The sequence below is a fragment of the Zootoca vivipara genome, chromosome 2 (assembly GCF_963506605.1).
Source record: "Zootoca vivipara chromosome 2, rZooViv1.1, whole genome shotgun sequence".
Lineage (NCBI taxonomy): Eukaryota > Metazoa > Chordata > Lepidosauria > Squamata > Lacertidae > Zootoca > Zootoca vivipara.
Genome location: NC_083277.1, coordinates 89,640,070 through 89,659,230, shown reverse-complemented (window position 1 = coordinate 89,659,230; position 19,161 = coordinate 89,640,070). Strand labels below are relative to the sequence as shown.

Here is a 19,161-nt window from a genome sequence, read left to right as displayed (position 1 = left end):
AGAGTGATTTTGCCAACTTATCCCACTGAGGTGGGGCTTCACAAGACACCTGAGCAGCATATCTGAATAAAAATTTCCCCTTCTTCTCATCTGCATATGGCTTGTGGCCATAGTGGAAGCATCTCGGTCAACGCTGTACAGTTTCTGACTAGCAAAAGCGTGCTCAACACAGGTGCAGCAGCCTACTGACACAGTCGACTGGTGTGGCCAGTCAGAAGCTACACACCTGCACAGTACTGACCCAGGTGGCCTTCTGCCCCAGGACACCTGGAAGGAAGGGCACAGTGCCCACTTCCCCTAGCCTGGGACTGAGATGCTTTAAATGTGTGTATGCTGTCAAGTCTCTTGGCCTTGACCCAATTGACTTTTGCTCCTCACTTTTCCAAAATAATTTATATGCTGCATTATGGCTTCGAAAGGAACCCCCTAATGGTTCATGTCAAAACAAGATAAATGTTCTATCTATCTATCTATCTCTATCTGCACATGCAGTAAAACAGAGGTCTTGCCCAGGGAAGTCTCTAATATCTTGCACTGAGTTTGGGATGTCTGAAATCACTTAGTGGTTTGTAACCAAACTGAAATACATTAGAATGATGCCAAATGCTTTCTTTTTTGATTATAAGGATACCATGCAATAAAAAAACCCAAATAGCTAAGAAAAATATGTTGAAGAAGGGGGCTCCAATCAAAAGCTTTGCTTCAGTTTTACATGTTTCATGGGCATAGCCCAAAGTACTGAAATACTTTGGAAGAAAACACACACACGTATAATCAAGCTAATAATCTGGTTGATCACTATTGAAAACTGGATAGTGGTCTGATGCAGTAGGATTCTTTCATTTTTTAAAAAAAGGTATAAATTTTTCTTTTAAATATCTATCTCAACATTTTATAATACTCTGCAATACCGTAATGCTGCTTCTTTTGTTTACAGAATCTTAAGTTTCCCTTCATTTGACTTCTCTGTTTCTGAGCATCTTTGGTGATAGACTGATCTATTAATTGGCTGATATATGGGGGGGGGGGACTGAAGCTAGAAACTATATTTTTAAAAAAACCAGACTTCCAAGTTAGCGATGGGAATCTATAAAACGGCTACAAATATAGCTAGAAATGCAGCTCCTCTTGTTCAAATTCTACTGCATCTCTAAAATTTTATAGGGGGTTCTATGTATGACTGTAAATAAGCTAGAAAATAATGAGCTGTCACGGAGGACTATTGTTTCATTTTGCAATTTTCCTAGACAATAAATAATGTGTGGGCCTGCTAAAGCATAACCAGCACTTTGCTGGTAGGCTAAAAAACAGACAGAGATCCACCTGTGTGTTTCTGTATGCGACTGAGGGAAATGCTAGCAGTCTGGATGCATAATAAGGGCAAGTTAGCCCACGGGTGGTGCTGTGGGTTAAACCACAGAGCCTAGGGCTTGCCAATCAGAAGGTCGGTGGTTTGAATCCCCGCGATGGGGTGAGTTCCCATTGCTCGGTCCCAGCTCTTGCCAATCTAGCAGTTCGAAAGCACATCAAAGTGCAAGTAGGTAAATAGGTTATTGGCCTATTTGGCCTACAGCAGGAAGGTAAACGCAGTTTCCGTGTGCTGCTCTGGTTAGCCAGAAGCAGCTTTGTCATGCTGGCCACATGACCTGGAAGCTGTACGCCGACTCCCTTGGCCAATAACGCGAGATGAGCGTCACAACCCCAGAGTCGGTCACGACTGCACCTAATGGTCAGGGGTCCCTTTACCTAGCCCTGGAGTGCCTGGGAGCCAGATTGTCCGGGGACCCAGAAGACATGATCCAGTCTGAGTCTTCTGGAAGAAGACAGAAGAAACCTTCCCATTACAGGAGGCTTGTCCATCATCAAAACCATAGGCTATGCAGCACCATGGCTTGCTCGCCTCTTCCCATTGCCCTGTCTTCCCGAAATTGCTAAAGACGACAGCTTTTCCAGAAAGAAGGGAATAAAAGCTTTACTTCAGTTGTGCCCCCTAAAAAAAAATACAAGATTTTTCATGACTGAGCACACTTGTGGGGAGGTTGTGTGTATTTTGTGAGTGCAATAGGGTCATCCTTGGGATGGGCTGCTCAGGCTGCCATCAGGGCAGGGTTTGGGGTAGAGGTCCAGGGCCCACTCAGCAGAATTTGCGGAAAAGTCCCAAATGCAGCAAGATTGACTTGGGAGGTTCTGAGCTTAAGTGAGGCAACACTTTACTATCTAAAGCAGGCATCCCCAAACTCGGCCCTCCAGATGTTTTGGGACTACAACTCCCACCATCCCTAGCCAACAGGACAAGTGGTCAGGGATGATGGGAATTGTAGTCCCAAAGCGTCTGGAGGGCAGAGTTTGGGGATTCCTGATCTAAAGAGTCCCCCACTCACCGAAAGAACACAAAGCCCAGAATCTAAAAGCTGCACCTTCCTAACAAGGGTGCATGATGGTCCTTGGCAATACTGCAGTGAAAGTCTAAAGGGGCAGAGAGGGGCCCTGAAGACGCACAGGAGCGCATGACAGCTGCACTGCTCACTTTACCCTCATGCTTGACTCTACGCTGTCAGGAGCCAGCTCTTAGCAGGACTACTTATCCGAAACATTGCTATGCCTCTTCTGCCCAGAATAACACACATTTTAAAATGCAATTCCAACCAATTTAAAATACAATCCATCAGCCATTTCAGCCACAACAGCCTCCAGCTAAAATGATCCGGCCCCGCGAAACAGACCAGCAACCAGGCTCCCCAAAGGGTTGTCAAAGAACAGAACCGTTTCACAGCCTAAGGCAGAGAAGAGAGAAACACCCTCTGACCTCAACAATAAGTTGTTCTGTAATGGGGATGGGAAACCGCAGGCCTGCGTGCCAAATGCATCTGGCCCTCAAGACTCTTACCACGCTGCACCCTCTCACCAGGCACACCCTGTATTTCCCCCTCCTTCAGGGGTTTTGCCTGGCTAGATCATGTCTCTGAACGCTGTAATGGTTCCTGCCTGCCTGGGTGAAGGACAGTGTGAGTCAAAGTGCTCTAACCACTTTCGCTTCTGCCACCACCCACCGCTGGATGTTGCCTAGAAGGCAATGCAGCCCTCAGGCTGTTCTATAACCTCGGGGCTGCTGCAGGTAAGGCTCTGCCCCTGGCAGCCAACCTTCACGAAGCGCAGGCACACAGAGGAAGGTGTGGTCTCCTGAATTCACAGGGCTGAAATAGGGAGAGGCAGCTCCTGAAGGCCATGAAAGATGTCAAGGTATGCACAAAATGCCTAAAAGTGGACCTAAAAGCATCATTAGGATGCAAGCAGACAGTTTGCATCCCCTGAAGTTTCCGAGTCACTTCCAAGGGCAGCCCCATACAGAGAGCATTACAGTACTCAATCTTACATAGGTATGGATGAAAGAAGCAACAGAGCCTATGCAACAAATATTGTTGTTGTTTAGTCGTTTAGTCGTGTCCGACTCTTTGTGACCCCATGGACCATAGCACGCCAGGCACTCCTGTCTTGCACTGCCTCCCGCAGTTTGGTCAAACTCATGTTCGTAGCTTCGAGAACACTGTCCAACCATCTCGTCCTCTGTCGTCCCCTTCTCCTAGTGCCCTCAATCTTTCCCAACATCAGGGTCTTTCCCAAGGATTCTTCTCTTCTCATGAGGTGGATCAATGCCTTGTCGTGGCGAAGGGGCTTGAATAACTCAGAAGCTATGAGCTATGCCATGCAGGGCCACCCAAGATGGACAGGTCATAGTGGAGAGTTTTGACTAAACGTGATCCACCTGGAGAAGGAACTGGCAAGTATCCCTGCCAAGAAAACTCCATGGACAAAGACAACAGGCATATGCAACAAATATAGCTGGTAAAATGTCAATCTTGGTCACAGTGGTCTCCAAATGTGGTACTTACTTCTATGTAAGAGATTTTGCCATGTTTATTATATTCACTACCTATGTTTTCCATGCAGAAAACACATGACAGAGCCTTATGGGTTTCAGCTGTATTTATTACACATTCTCTTTGCTGCAGGCTGAAGCTGTACCAAACACCTACCAATTCACTTTCCTGAAGCTTGACATCCATTTATTACAATGGATTCCTTTGCTTACAGGCTCGGTGCTCTCAAGTGTAATCACTATTTGCCTCATGGCGATTCTGAACAACACCTGTCCGCCCCGGTCTCCTGTTAGGAACAGAAGCACACCTAACACCTAGCCCCCTAGAGAAAAGGAGCACTTCCTTCTGCTCTCATTGTGTGCGTCACAAATAGCTTTCCCCAAAGTTGCCTCACGAGAAGGGGGCCAGAGATTTCGAAGCACATCTGGCCACTTGAGGCCCCCAAGCCCTGCTATCTGCCATGCAGATCCAGAGCAAACTCTTTGGCACTCCTGTCCCCAGCCGGCCATCCCTTGGTTGCCTTCGATTGGCAGAGCGGCCTGTTAGTGGCATGCTAGCCAGCTGCAGGCTTGCTGTGTTTTCATGCTGATTCTCCTTAGAGATGTCAGCTGCCACAATGTGTCAATTTCTGCTTCACGGAGCTGGCTGGCTTATACAGCCAGGAACAAGTTTCTGCAAAAAAGAGAGAGAGCGTGTGCGTAGCATGACATGATGCCACTTCCTTAACAAAAATGAAAACAGTTGCTAGCAACATGATAGGTCAACCATGCTGAGATTTCACAGAAGGCTGCCTGGTTGGGAGAAATAATGGAAATTTTTGCGTACCAGTAATGCAACCGAGCTCTTGGTTAGGATGCAGATGTGACACAAAGCACACTCAGCAGGACTTCAGAATCATGGAAATATCAGGAACACAACTTGAGTGTCGAACCAAAATGGGTTGATCATAGTTGTTAAGGTTCTTCCCATACCACAACCAACCCTTTTAAGTCCCCAGGTCCACAAATGATCTGTCATCTCTTTGTCTCACATGACTTCTGTTCAAGCCAACTCCTTCCACAACCCCCTCACGCACAAAACCCAGCCCCAAAGGTTGCAGAACTTTCAACTGAATGTATTTCCGGCTGAATGGCAGGAGCTTCTCCACCCAAGGATGCCAAACTGAATACAAAACTATTTTTCACCCATACAGACCAAGGGGAAATGAAGCCTACCAGGGAATCCACTTGACCTGGCATATAGCAGAATGCCAGTTCTGGTGTTTGAACTGTATTCTTCTACATGCATGATACCTCTACAGTAGGCTTAGTGGCAACATTGCAAACATTTATTAGCCAACCAAATAATAAGAGGGCACTCAAGATGTTGCCAACATTCTTAAAAATTCATGTTAAGTTTTCACGTTATCCAGAACTCCTTCTACATCAGGCAGTATGTTACCAAAGCAGAGAGGCTGATGGGAAAGGCATTCTGGGGCACTTATTTGTCATGACTAGCTGTAGTAATTGTCACCGGAAGAGCATCTATGTTGCATGTGGAATTCCAATACTACTACTACTACTACTAATAATAAATAATTTATTATTTATACCCTGCCCATCCGGCTGGGTTTCCCCAGCCACTCTGGGCAGCTCCCAACAGATTTAAAACAGAATAAAACATCAAACATTAAAAACTTCCCAAAACAGGGCTGCCTTCAGATGTCTTCTAAAAGTCAGATAGTTGTTTATTTCCTTGACATCTGATGGGAGGGCGTTCCACAGGGCAGGCGCCGCCACTGAGAAGGCCCTCTTACCTGGTTCCCTGTAACCCCACATCTCGCAGTGAGGGAACAGCCAGAAGCCAGGCTGCACACCTGCTCCTTCTGGGGTACAGTTACCCCATTCAGGAGCAGGGAGTCCCCCACACCCACCTGCCCTGTCCCCCCAAAACAGTACTTCTGTCTTGTCAGGATTCAACCTCAATCTGTTAGCCGCCATCCATTCTCCAACCACCTCCAGGCACTCCAGGAATGCCCCTGGTTCAATCTCCAGCATTTCCAGATAGGGTTCTGAGTGCTCCCCATCTGAAACTCTGCAGATGGACCAATGACTCAGTGTAAGACAGTTTCCTATCCACCTTAAAAATAACCATAAAAATAAAAAATTAACAATAAACCAGTGAGCATGAAATTATACTCGCTAATCATCTGATACAACACAGTATTTAATGGCTCTAATCTTTGATTTTCTCCAATAAAGGATGGAAAGAAACCCTAAATCTTAAGCACATCAAAGCTTCTTTCAGGTTTCACAAGGTATTTCTCATCAACACATGTCACAATCAGTCTGCTTATCCCCAGCAGAGGGACTCCATCTTTATTATAATTTTTCATGACACTCACTCTCTTACTTGTTTTATCTAACACGCTTTTAGGCCAGGGAAGTTGAGGACAAATTGGTCCATGTTTTAACATGCTGCCTACCCTCACAGTTTACAGAGACTTATAAAGTGCTTCTTTGAATTTCTAAAAGATATTAATAGTTATGCAACCTTGCCTAGAGGTTTGCATTGCCAGTGTGTGTTTTCTCTTTGACAGCCTCAGGTTGCATCTCGTCTCCCTTGCTTGCTTCCAGTCATAAAGGAAGGAAAATAGTTACTACAATTCAGGCATCCAAATATGTAACTTTCTTTAATCAGAAATTAGAACCACCACTGAATGCAGAGCTTGTGCTTGAGGGCAGCATGAGATGTAAATTCACAGGACAAATTAAATGGGTAAAATTAGTCAACTGTGCAAGGGCTACTGTGGGCTTTATGCATCATACAGTTCTGACACTTTTCCTTCGTAGGTTGAAGTCTTGAGCATACTTGCCAGGTAGCAAATGCACTCAGTGGATTGGTTAGTAAAGCACCAGTGTGATCCAGTGGATATCCAAACAGACTTGATGCTTGCAGCAGAGCTGGCCCTATCATTAGGCAGAATGAGAGGGGCAACTCAGGCTGCAGTTGCTGAGGGTGTGGAGTGGACAGAGCTGTGTGTGCCGTGTAATCTACCCTGCATTCTCTAAGCTACTCTGCTGTGCAGTGAAACCAGTGTTGAAGTCAAGTTGCAAGGGCATAGCTTCTGTATGTGGAATGGGCAGGGGTGCCACCTTGTTCTTTTCCTCAGGCAGCAAAATGTATTTGGCTGGCACTGGCTGGGAGGACTGCATCCCATAAGAGTCTAAGGCTTGCCTAACTGGATCAGACTAAAGTCCATTAGCACAGTGAGTCCATTACCCACAGTGGCTAGCCAGATGCTTTTGGGAAAACCACACACAGATAATTGTGGTAGTCCCCAGCTCTTATTACCCCCCCCAAAAGCACCTGGCATTCAGAGGGATGCCCATATATGCTGGTCTGAGCAATTTGGCAGAAGGTTGGGATAAAAACGTCGCCAGCCATGGGTGGAAGAGAGAAGGCTTACTGTGTATAATTCCTGGGCAGTTTTCAAAAAGGCTTGATTAATTTCAGAGCAAGGACCAGGGTCGTGAGATGAGAACCTACCAGTGGCCAAATTCTGCCTCACCAGGCACTCAAAATGACAGCAGACATTTGTAATATTGCCCTGAGCATCATTAGTTCACAGTGCCTTTCCTAACTCAGATACAGTTGTGTGGCCTGTGCAGGATCCTACAAATGACAAGTCCAGTCTGTTTCAAGAAGATACTCAGGAAAGTGTAAGGCAATGAAAGGCAAATAATCCAGCAGCGGCTGCAACTGAAGGGGGATGCATACAGACATTGGAAATAAAATCAGTGGTGACAGACAACAAGGCTCACTGCTGCTCTTTACAGTTCTTCTCCTCTCATAAGGAAGCAGCCAAATCAACCGGACAGCAACTGCCATTGCCCTTCGTCTGGCGCTTTGCAGTGGCATATAGATGCTCTTCCAGAGAACTTTATCCCCCTTCACAAAGGCTGTTCTTTATCCCCCTTTCCAAAGGATTGATGGTGCTTTACAAACTATAACCAAAGGCCATGATCCAAAGTACCTCCTAGGTGTGTGCAAGTGAGCCTGCACATATTCTAAGGTTTGCTGTACTGAAACTACACCTCAAACACCCAAAAGGGTTGAAATTGCCCAGCACAGAAGGCTGTGCTCAGAAAAAGAGGGACCTCAGATATAGCCATGCTGTGGACAGGCTCCTCCTTGTTAGCCCTTTGAATCCAAGCTATAGAATAGGAAAGATCACCTAGTGTCGCCCCTTCTCCCAGGACTTTGTTCCACTTTTAACATGCATCACATTCTCTCTTGTTTATATACGTGATGCAAAACCATCATTAGAACCAGTGGGGGTTTTCAGGGGGTACTCAAGGGTACACAGTACCAGCACCTCTTTTTTGTTGTTGTTAAAAAGTGTGGCACTTACTGTAAAAACCTCATGGCAAGTACCTGCATCTATTTTTCTCAAGGGGGGCGGGAAGCACTAACCAGAACACATTAGAAAAGTAGATCTGTAGCTATGATATACACATGTGTTGCTCAGGTGAGAAACTGAGACTATAGATTACAGTATTATGGGCTATATGTTATGAAATGGGTGGTTAGCCAGTTCCATTGGCTGGTGTGCTGTTGTAAACCAAAGGTAGACCAATGTGCTGGGCAACCAGACTTGGCAATGTGCAGCTCCTTCACCAAAGCACAGCATTCTGCAGAACTCTGTGAGAATAAAAACCTGGAGGTAAATAGGAGGCTTATGGTTTATGGATTGAGGCCTAAAGAACCAAGACAATCAAGAGTTGGGTGGAAGTAGAGACACATCTGGTCCAGCATCCTGTTCTCACAGTGGCCTACCAGAAGCCAGTGGGAAACTCGCAAGCAGGACCCAAGCACAATAGCACTCCCCCCCACCCTGTAGTTTCCAGCAACTGGTATTCAGAAACATTACTGCCTCTGAAAGTCAGCAAGAAAACAATACAGAACTGGAAGCCTACATTCTAATATAGCTGCCCTGTCATAAGGATGACAATAGCCCTGTGGGCTGATAGGAGTATGCTGCCGATTACCAAGGCATTATTGTGTCCTAGAAAGGAGGCGTCCTGACAGGTCTGCTAGTCCCTTCCAGCTGCTCAGCACCCAGTGGCCGAGCCTACAAAGCTGACATGGCAGCTATGACAGGGGGCTGTCAATGGCGCTTAGTGTTAAGGCGCAGCTGGGCAAGGTTGCTTTTAACTTTGAGAATTAGCCCTCAATTTGGCTGCATTAATAGGCAATGAAAACCAAGGATGAAGAGGGGAAGTTTCTGCAGCTGCTGCCCTCTCCACTTGCTCTCTGGGACAAATGCTACAGTTACAGTAGGACTACGAGGACTATGGGGAAGTAGGACTAGAGGAGAGAATGGCCATATGTCTCTGGAAGATGGGCTGATAAGGGAGGCCAGATCTCCCTTATTTGAATGAACAACACAGCCCCAGGGGATGAAGGATGACCCTTTAGAGTACTGTACTACCACCAACATAGACCCTGTAGGTCTGGAGAATCCCTAATTTGTGAACAGGCAGGCATATGCTCTGTTATCAGTCTCACTGCAGACTGCTGCCTGGTGATGGGAAGTGCCGCTTGGAGGCTGGCTAAGCATATTTTATTGATCAATATTACATTATATGTTGTTATCTTTGTTTCGTTGACTTTTTTCACTCCTAGAATGAGGTATCTTCAGACAAAGCTATCTGCTTGTTTACTTTGGGAGTCCCTAATTTATAGCCAGGCAGGTTCATAGTCTGTTACCAGTGTACTGTCTAAGTATAGGAAGTGCTGCTTACAGGCAGGTCTGTAGAGTAGTGTTTTAAGTGCACAGCAAACAGAAAATGGACTTATTCCAACTCATAATGGTAGATGTCGATGAGTGCGGCTGCTTGATAAATAGTGGAGCCTCAGGGGTATCATTGTGAAATGGAAATCGCTGGCATTGTCCACCATTTTGTTGGAAAGGGAAGTGGTCATGCAAGCGTTTTCAGTATTTCTGTTCAGAGAACAAATCACAATGTTGTTGCTTTATGAAGACACAATGAGGCTTAAGCCTTAATGCTTACAGAAAAGTCACAAGGCTGTTTCATCATGTGGGTAGGTCAACTTAGGCTGAATTTATCTCATCAAAATTGCAACAAACTGATAATGTCAAATTGTTCTAGATCAGAATGCTACTATCACTTTTATTTCTCCACAGCAAGCCTGAATTTTGCTAACACGACCTACAGGTCAGTGGCAGGGTGAAATTATTTAATGTACCTTTAGAGACTGCACCAGGTAACTGTGTCCCAGCCTTTAGGCACTCTAAAAGGTTGATCAACTCTAATGTGGAGCCATATGTTGCTGCTTAAGGAGTTTCTGCTTGAACTAAAACAGCAGGGGAGTTAAGACGAACTATTCCCTCTAAAGAAAACCTAGGGGAAAATAGGCTAAAATAGGACTCACAAGAAACTTAATATTTGAAATAGAACTACAGTATAAATTTGTTCAGTTCTCAGTGGACAAAACTAATTCCAGCTTCAACCATGGAGTGAAGTCCAATTCTGAAGATGATTATGAAGTCATTCTCTTTTATTGTTTATTGACAAATTATCCTTGCATATTCTCATTCTTAGTAGCAGAGCTATTTCTTAATTTTAAAACAACTGATTTTTATTTTTAGCCTCCCCGTTTAGCATAGCAATACTAAAACAATCGACATACTGTAACACACAAATAAACACCATTAAGATGCTTAAACAAGTTCTATGAATTATTCAATAGCTGCATAGCTCAAGCTATTAATAGCCAGTCCAAATACTGATCGTCTGGAAAATGTTTCTAAAAATTAGGTAGGTAGAGGATTTTCCAACATGTTTGCATAACTGCTACTCATAAGTCTTTTCCCCTGGTCAGGAAAAAAACGGGGGGACATCAAACCACTACAAAAACTACAACACTTTCCGTTTGGCACCATTTTGGGGTGGGATTCAATCACATAAACAGCAAATTCATGTTGCACAATGATAGCCGATTGGGAGGTGCTGTGCTACAAATCTACTTCCGCAAAAGTGACAAGAAAAAAATGCACTGGGAAGTGTGGGATAACACTTTTGATGCAATGTCATCTAACATCCCTGCAAACAGCTTGGAATGAATGCTCGATAAATAGCTGATGTTGCCCATTCTCATTGCAAACAAATCTGTTTATTGAGCATTCATCCTGGAAACACACACACACCAAACAGCAATAAAGCAAAATAAACCACCTCCAATCATAGAACTGTATAGTTGAGTGGGACCACAAGGGTCATCTAGTCCAAATCCCTGCAATGCAACCCACCCACCAACTGTTTTTTTGCTGCCTCATGTTTCCATGGTGCCATGCTAGGTTGGTGCTCTTGCTTGAGTCATCAAGATTACATTGACTGAATTACTTCCTTAGAAACAGAGTAATTTCCAAAGCACGCATGCAAATTAGATATGCAGCTCTCTCTGTATTAGGAACAGCACATAATTTTCTTGAAACAAAGCAAAGCACCTCATGCAGCCTTCCATTTACTTCAGCACATGTGCACATGCAAAGATGGAACCAAGAGGGACTAAACCAAAACAGTGCAGTGTTAGTTAGTTAATGCAGCATTCTGGTTGATTTTCATCAACCGTGCCTAGAAATGCTAATGATTATGTGTATATAAATGCCTTAAATAAATAAATGAGGAAACCCAACTGTTCCATTACTTCCAGTAGCACCTTAGAGACCAGCTAAGTTTGTCATTGGTATGAGCTTTTGTGCGCAACACAAAACTTAGATCTCTAAGGTGCTACTGGAATGGAATTTTTGTTTGTTTGTTTGTTTCGACTACACCAGACCAACACGGCTACCTACCTGTAACTGTTCCATTACTGGCACTCTAAGGCTATATTCAGTATATAATGCAGCTTCTATTTTGCCATAGCCACTTGGGGTGGAGGTAGACAAGAAATGCCCTATGTAAGAGTTTAGGGTTTTGATAAACTGAAAAGAAAGTAAATGGCCTAAAATTAAGCGCAAACGCACACACCCCCCAGTCATTTTGAAATGACCAGGAGTGGGAGAAAACTGCAGTGTGTGTGAGTGTGTTGTATTCAATCTCTTCCCCACCTCTCTCACTTTCTAACCCTGTTTCTACTCAGGGGAGTGTTTCTAGTACAGTATTAGGGTTCTCCGGTCACCAGCATGATCTGTGAGCTGCTCTGCTTCTACCTCAACCACTACCATGCACACAATTTCATAGGCACCCCATGCGCAACTTCGAAAGGAACAGCCAAGCGACACAAATCCAACTGAAAACAAAACGGCCCCCTTCTTCTTCTTCCCCTCTCTTACCACTCTTCGTCTGTCGAGGTGCAACGAGCTCCTCCAGGGTGGAAAGGAGCTCCCTCCACTAAGGGGCTTGGGCCAAGCCAGGCAGAGCCAGCGGGGAAAGAAGCAGTCTTCTCCAAGAGGCCTCCAAGCAGGAGGAAGGAAGTGAGCTCCTTTCTGGCCCACAACAAACATGGCCGCTTCCTGTCTGCCTGGTGTCCCTTTGAAACTGCTCCCTCCTGCTCGCCTTGCTCTGCCTGCTTGCCGAGTCTGGGCTGCCTGCTGGTTCTCCTTATGAGAAAGAGCGTTTCAGGAGCTGCAGACGGCGTTTGCTTTATTACTGAGCAAAACCCGAGCTGCTCCCCGTTTTTGACTTCGGGAGGGAGATGTCACGGATCTGTTTTCTAAATGTTACTGTAGGCACCTGTGTTGGAAGTTTCAGACCCAGCTCTCTGTTGCTTCTTAAGAGCACCTGCACTTTTTGCATTGCAGCTGTTCTATTTAAAAATAAAATAAAATGCAATCAGGTCCATCCACAGGTTGAAGATAGTTGATATAATTTTTAAAGGGTAATTTAATAGACAGCAGGTGGAGAAGACCTATGTGTATTTGTGATGATGTGATTGCCCACCTGTTTTTAAGAGAGTTGATTGTTCTGGAATGTGGAACAGATCTTCAGAATTTGCAGCACTGCCTCCAGCTTTGGAACTTCTTGCTTGCATGTACACAGCCACAGGTCTAAGAGGGGCTTCTTATGTTCTTTCCCAAAGAAGTAGGAATGTTACAAGCAGCATAAACACAATGTGAGATCTAGGCAGCTCTCTTGCCAAGACAATTTGATGATTTCCTGGGCTGGTTTCTGTAGGTTTAGCCTGTGGACATATTTTGCACAGCGACTGTGTGAATTATAATTCTGACAGCACCTTTTCATGCTTGGTTTGAAATGGTTATCACTTCCAGTAATGAGAGTCGAGATATTTTCCTCTCTCTCTCCACCCACTTGGTGCCAGTTCACACATGACATATTATCTACAAGAGTGTGGCATGTGTGTAATACACTGTTGTGGGAAGGTAATGCAAGTTATTTGTTGGAAAAGTGCTACCACCAGTAACCACATGTTACTAGTGGCAAAACAAACACTTGTGTGATCATCACATGTACTGGTGCACATGGATCCTTCACTCTTTACGGTATATCATTGTACTTTCAGTATTTGTAGGGGAAAGATTAAAGCAACCTCAGGTAGTGGTGGAAATGGAACTGAAAAGCAGGACGTATGCACTGAAAGCTTGGAGGGTGCTGCAACACAGACAGTCCCAGTACCTGGTATCTCCAGATAGGACTGGAAAAATCCCTGTCTGAGCATGCTTCCAGTTCCACATAAGGGATTAATAATACAAATTGGATATTTGGACATCACCAATGAATTGTTGGCAGCAGGTTTTTTTTTAGGGTTTTATACAGAAAGGGTAAATCCGAAATAATATGGGGGTGGGTGGGATGGAATAGGAGCTGACATTTTGATGCTGATCACATCATGTGGATTCTGTTGAAAACTTGTGTACATGAGCAGCACCGATCTCACAATAAACAGCTGCCTGGAAGCACACTAAAACCACTGCCAGACCAAACTAAACTAGATGGACCAATTATTTGACTTAGTGCAAGGCAGCTTCCTGTGTTGTTAAAAGCTGAAGTGGAAATTTACAGGTTCAGCAGTGGCTGCCTTTGGATCCCTTATTCAGCTTCCTAGAGTCCCTCCAGGAAGGACAGTCAGTGAAAATGAAGGATGTTTTTGGTTATTCATGGTGCATTTACTGACTCCAGGAAATTTGTTTGGGTCAGGGCCCGTCTACTCCCTGAAAACCAGAGCCCTTCACTGCTGTTAGCCTGTAGTGGTGCTGTTTTGAGAAGTGTGTGAGGCTAAATTAATGGGGAACTTGAAGGAATTCCATGGGGTCAGATGTGGGAAGGCTGGGAGGGGGCAGTCAGGTTGTTCACCATGATTTAGGAAGATAGGACAGAAGACCTCCAAATACCTCATGGTTATACTGTACAATTACATGATTCTGGTGACAAATTAAGCGCACCCTGCATGCAAAAAAACGGAGCCTGCTCTAACATTCGAGCTATGAATTTGTTATAAATACTAGACAAGATTTGGATCGGTTTTTAAAGTCTGTACTTCAAAATGAAAGTTTACTTTTATCAACACCCCCTCTCTGCAGATTTGATTCTTAACTTCGTTTCACACATCATCTTCTTCCCACCTCATTGTAAGTCTTAGGGGCCCAAATAACACTGGTGGCTTGGTTTGAAAAACCAATACATTTTGTTTGTTAATTTAAACTCCCCCTCCCTGCCCTGCAGTACAATCTGCCAACAGAGGGAAGTTACAAGAGCCGGGCACCTTCTGGGAGTTACAGAGAGCAATATGCTTTTGCCTTCTAATGTGAGCCAGTCTTCAAGAAGGGCAGGTGGTTATACTTTGCATTGTGCAAAGCAGCTGAGAGGCACCCAAGCTCTCTCTAGTAACCAGCCGCGGAGTGAGCTGTGTTCAATGTGTGCTAGTGCAGTTTCTCTCTCTCCAGGGGCTGGGGATGGATTTCAAGGACAGCGCTCAGCTGATTGGCCCAGAGCATCCTTCGGTCTCCTGCACTCCTCCCTCCACACATATTCCCCACAGCAGAGATTGGAGGAGACAGTAGAGACTGTGTGTGTGTGCAGTGTGGCAGGAGGGAGTGTAAATAAATGGAAAGATGAGCTGGGATGCTGTGCGCACAGCAGCACTTCAGCCGGGAGAAGTTGATGAGCAGAGTGTGTGGAGGCGAACTTGCAGAGCTACTGGGGAAGGAGACGCTGCTCTCTGAAGCCGGGTCACATAAAGACCAGGCACACATTGCTTCATCACACTCTGAGGACTTAAAAGCAACTTGTCTCCTCCTTCGCCCAAGCCAACACATCCACACAGAGAGGCACAGAACCATGTCTTTGGCAGTGAAGGAGAAGAGTCAAGTGCGCCTGGTGTTTCTGGGTGCAGCCGGGGTTGGCAAGACGGCCCTGATCCGGCGCTTCTTGCAGGACACTTTTGAGCCGAAGCATCGGCGAACAGTAGAGGAGATGCACACCAAGGAGTTTGAGGTGAGTGGAGCCACCATCAAGGTTGAGATTCTGGACACCAGCGGCAGCTACTCCTTCCCAGCGATGCGCAAACTCTCCATCCAGAACAGCGATGCCTTTGCTTTGATCTATGCTGTGGATGATGCAGAGTCCTTTGAGTGTGTGAAGACTTTGCACGAGGAGATCCTTGAGCTGAAAGAGGACAAGTTCCCTCCCATCGTAGTGGTGGGCAATAAGGCAGAAGCCGGTGGACTTAGACAGGTATTGCCTGAGGACGCCCTTTCCTTGGTGGAGCTTGACTGGAACAGCCGTTTCCTGGAGGCATCTGCTAAGGAGAACGAGAACGTGGTGGAGGTCTTCCGGGAGCTGCTTCATCAAGCCAATCTGCCCAGCCGGCTGAGCCCTGCCCTCCGCAGGAGACGGGAGACATTCCCTAAGGAGCCCCCACTGCGGCCCCCCATGAACAAAGCCAATAGTTGTACTGTCTGTTGAACTATGTGAGAATGATAGCTGCATGGATTTTTGAGAACTTTGGTGACCTGAGTTTAGAGATCAGGTTGCACCTGCCATAACAGCACTGTGGCACTCAGTCATTTTGGGGCTCAGGAGCTGTTTGTGAACCTTGATGGCTTGTCGTCGTGACTTAGTAATTTCAGCTTTAGTGCCCCAAAGTCACCAATGTTTGTGCCCATTTCATGTATTTGATTTTGAGTTGCAACCCAAGAATTGGGAAGCCTGTAACGCTGTGCACAGTGTAATGTCTCTAATTCTGGCCTGTTCTGCAGATCCAAGCTGTTATTGTATAAATTGAAAGATATGTCCCTTAAGTCATGGAAGTGAAGGATGGAGTGAAGGAGTGAAGTGAAGGATGGATGGCCAAACAGACCAGTTTTTGAGGCAACATGGCTGATGTTGACAAGGCCCATAGCATGAACTTAGAAGGCAAGAATTTGAGGACTCCTCTAGGAAACATTTAATTCCTGGGACACCTACTTACCTTTCCCTGTTGCATTGATTTCTTTGAGTTTTGAGTGACTGAACAGACACGGTATGCTTGAAGATGGGAAAGAAAAGACATTTTTGGTGCCTACTGAACATCCAGTGTGTGTTGCCTACCCCCAAAATAGTGGGTTTTGGTTTTTTTTTTTTGCTTCAAATGTGTGCATTTACCATTTGCATGCATGTGCTTTTGTGCAGATTTTGTTTAAACTGAGCTCACTATTGTATGAAGCACCTCTGCATTGTGGAAAGATGTACATGTCACCCAGTGGGGTCAGTGTGTGCCTGAGTAGGTATGATTTTAATTTCCAACTTTTCAAGGGTTGTAACTAATAAAATAAAACTCAAACACCACCCAAAAGAGTGTTGTTTATTTTATTTTGCTGCGAGGCTTGTGACTGGAAAACCCACACTTCGAGTTCTTGTCACCTGGTTGTTACATAGCCTCTCTTGCTCCCATGTTCTGCTTTATGCTTTTGCCTTCATATCTTTGTAGGACAGCCACCCTGCTGAGTTTCTGTAGGTTTTTATGCTCTCGTGGTTTTTATGACAGACACTGTAGTCTGGGGGCAATATTGTCAGATTTGTTCCTAGGAGACCATGGCTCAAACTCCTCCTGAGGCATAAACTCACAAGTTTAGCCAGGTCAGTCCCTCTCAGCTGGGCTCAGCTGCTAACACCGATTCCCTTGCATTTTCTGTGCTGTTGGTGAGCATTTGAATCTGCATAAATGTGACCCAGACAGTTCTATCAACACAATTTTCTGAAACTTTATTAGCCAAACATTCTAGCTGCTGCTGCTTTCAAAAAAACTGCTTGCCTACCCTCCATCTAAATAGCTCTAGGTAAATGGTATTTTATAATTTAAAAAACAACAACCCAAGTTTTGGTGATCCCCAAACACATTTATTTACTTTCCATATTTACAGACTGTTTTCACCATAGATGGTCACAAAGTGGTTTACATAACCATCAACAAAGTGATCCATACTACAATGTTTAAATCAAAAAGGTCAAATGAAAACGTAGAAGGCAACTTACTTAAAATTCCTGCTGAAATAGAAAGGTCTTCGTCTAGCACCTGACATTCAACATGGGGGGGGGGCTGTCTGATCCGTATGGAATGCGTTCTACAGCATAGTCAAATGTGTCCATACTGTACCATGCGACAGTGAGATTTGTCTGAACCCAACACAGTGACAGGTGAGAGAAAAAAATATCCCAGGTTTGAGGATTTTTTTGCTTTGTTTTCCCCAACCCGTGCTGAAGAGGGGTTTGGTGTGGGGATGTAAACCATGGCTCCTTACTATAGAGGAAAAAGGCATATAGCACCTGCTTCTCACAACTGCAGCTTTGTGTCAGTGGTGCATTAAATCCATTTTCTTCAGGATTTCACTCCCTAGCCTAGAGTACCTGAGAAATGCAGAAATTCACCATTTAAGCAAACAACCTGATTTCCCCCTTTAAATATATTGAGTACTGATTTCAGCCATGACTGTGAGCAATCCTTGGTTGCCTCGCCTTCCTAAATTAACAAGAGAAAAGGTGTATCAGTCTCTCTCTCATACACACAAACATGCTTTATTAGGTCAGAAAGTGGAGACGACATAAAACTCAAGTCAACTACACCCTCTGCTGGCTTTATCTGAAATTGTTAGTTCCCCAATATCATTAGAGGACCAATTCAATTTTTTGTGATCGTTTTATAATAGATAGTAGCATCTCTTGTGCTAGCACAAATCTCTGACAGTTGTTGACAACCATCTGCCTCGAGAGACAATGGAGTGTGTCTCCGAGGGTGAACACAAACCACTGCAATAAGCAGCACCGGTGACTCCCCCACAGTGCAAGCCTGGGCAGTGTATATGGGTTGCCCAGATGACAAGACCCTCCTCCTAGCCTCGTTTATGTGGTCCATAGGAAAGCAGAGCAGTATGTTTGGCACCAGCTTGGCTGCAGGAGTTGCTGGAAGGAGGCATACAAGGCGCCAGCCAACCATCTTAGGGACTCCACCCCAGATTTGTGTAGGGTTTACTCCTTAGCCTTTTCTTCCCTCGACGATATCTTGCAAGGCAGCAGAAGTTTAGGATCAGAGTTTTCCTTCTTCTAGATCGGCTACTTTCCCAGATTGTCAAGCCGCATCTGCGCCTCACTTCCTTCTATAGCATGTGTAGAATCCACCTTCTTGACCATTGGACCCACTACTGGTCTCGCCCACTCAATCTGCCAGAGCCTGTCTTTGCATGCAGGGGAAGTCCCTAACTTACCGAGGGTTTGAGACCCATCGGCTACCCTCACCTGGTTTAGCCGGCCAGTCGAAGCCATTTCCAGGGTGTGGCTGCTGTTGAATGCTGACAGCTACTAGGAGCCACAGGTGAGAGCTGCATGCCAGGCGCAGCATCCCGTCACAAGAATAGGATGGGTCCTGGAAACAAACATCTCGGATGTCAAAGGACAAGCTGTGTAGTGAAGAAGCCAGCCACACCTCTGTGGGGAGGGAATTGCAGAACATAGGAGCTGCTGCAAAGAATGCCCTTTCTCGGACCACCATCACCCCTAATACCTGGGTGCATCTGTAGGGAAGGAAATGGTATTTTGGATATTTGGGGCGTAAGCCCATTTATAGCTTTAAACACTACCATGAACACTTTCAATTGAGCCCAGAAATGAACTGATAGCAAATGCATATGAATTGTAAAAGGAACACATACCCCTGTAACTTGGCCACTTTGTTTTGGACCAGTTCCTAGTCATCGTCAGGGACCAGTTTCGGACTAGTTGAAGTTTCCTAGTCACCATTAAGCACATTGCAATAGTCCACTTTGGAAGTTGCCTAAGCATGGAGT

The 19,161-nt window shown here is 45.2% G+C and overlaps 1 protein-coding gene across 1 annotated transcript; it reads left to right on the top strand.

Annotated features, from left to right (window-relative positions):
• Window positions 1-14,940: 14,940 nt before the first annotated feature.
• On the top strand, window positions 14,941-16,659 carry LOC118079878 (GTP-binding protein Rhes-like). Its single transcript, XM_035104571.2, has one exon. The coding sequence runs from the start codon at window positions 14,966-14,968 to the stop codon at window positions 15,806-15,808; it is 843 nt and encodes a 280-aa protein (XP_034960462.1). The 5' UTR covers window positions 14,941-14,965; the 3' UTR covers window positions 15,809-16,659.
• Window positions 16,660-19,161: the final 2,502 nt, after the last annotated feature.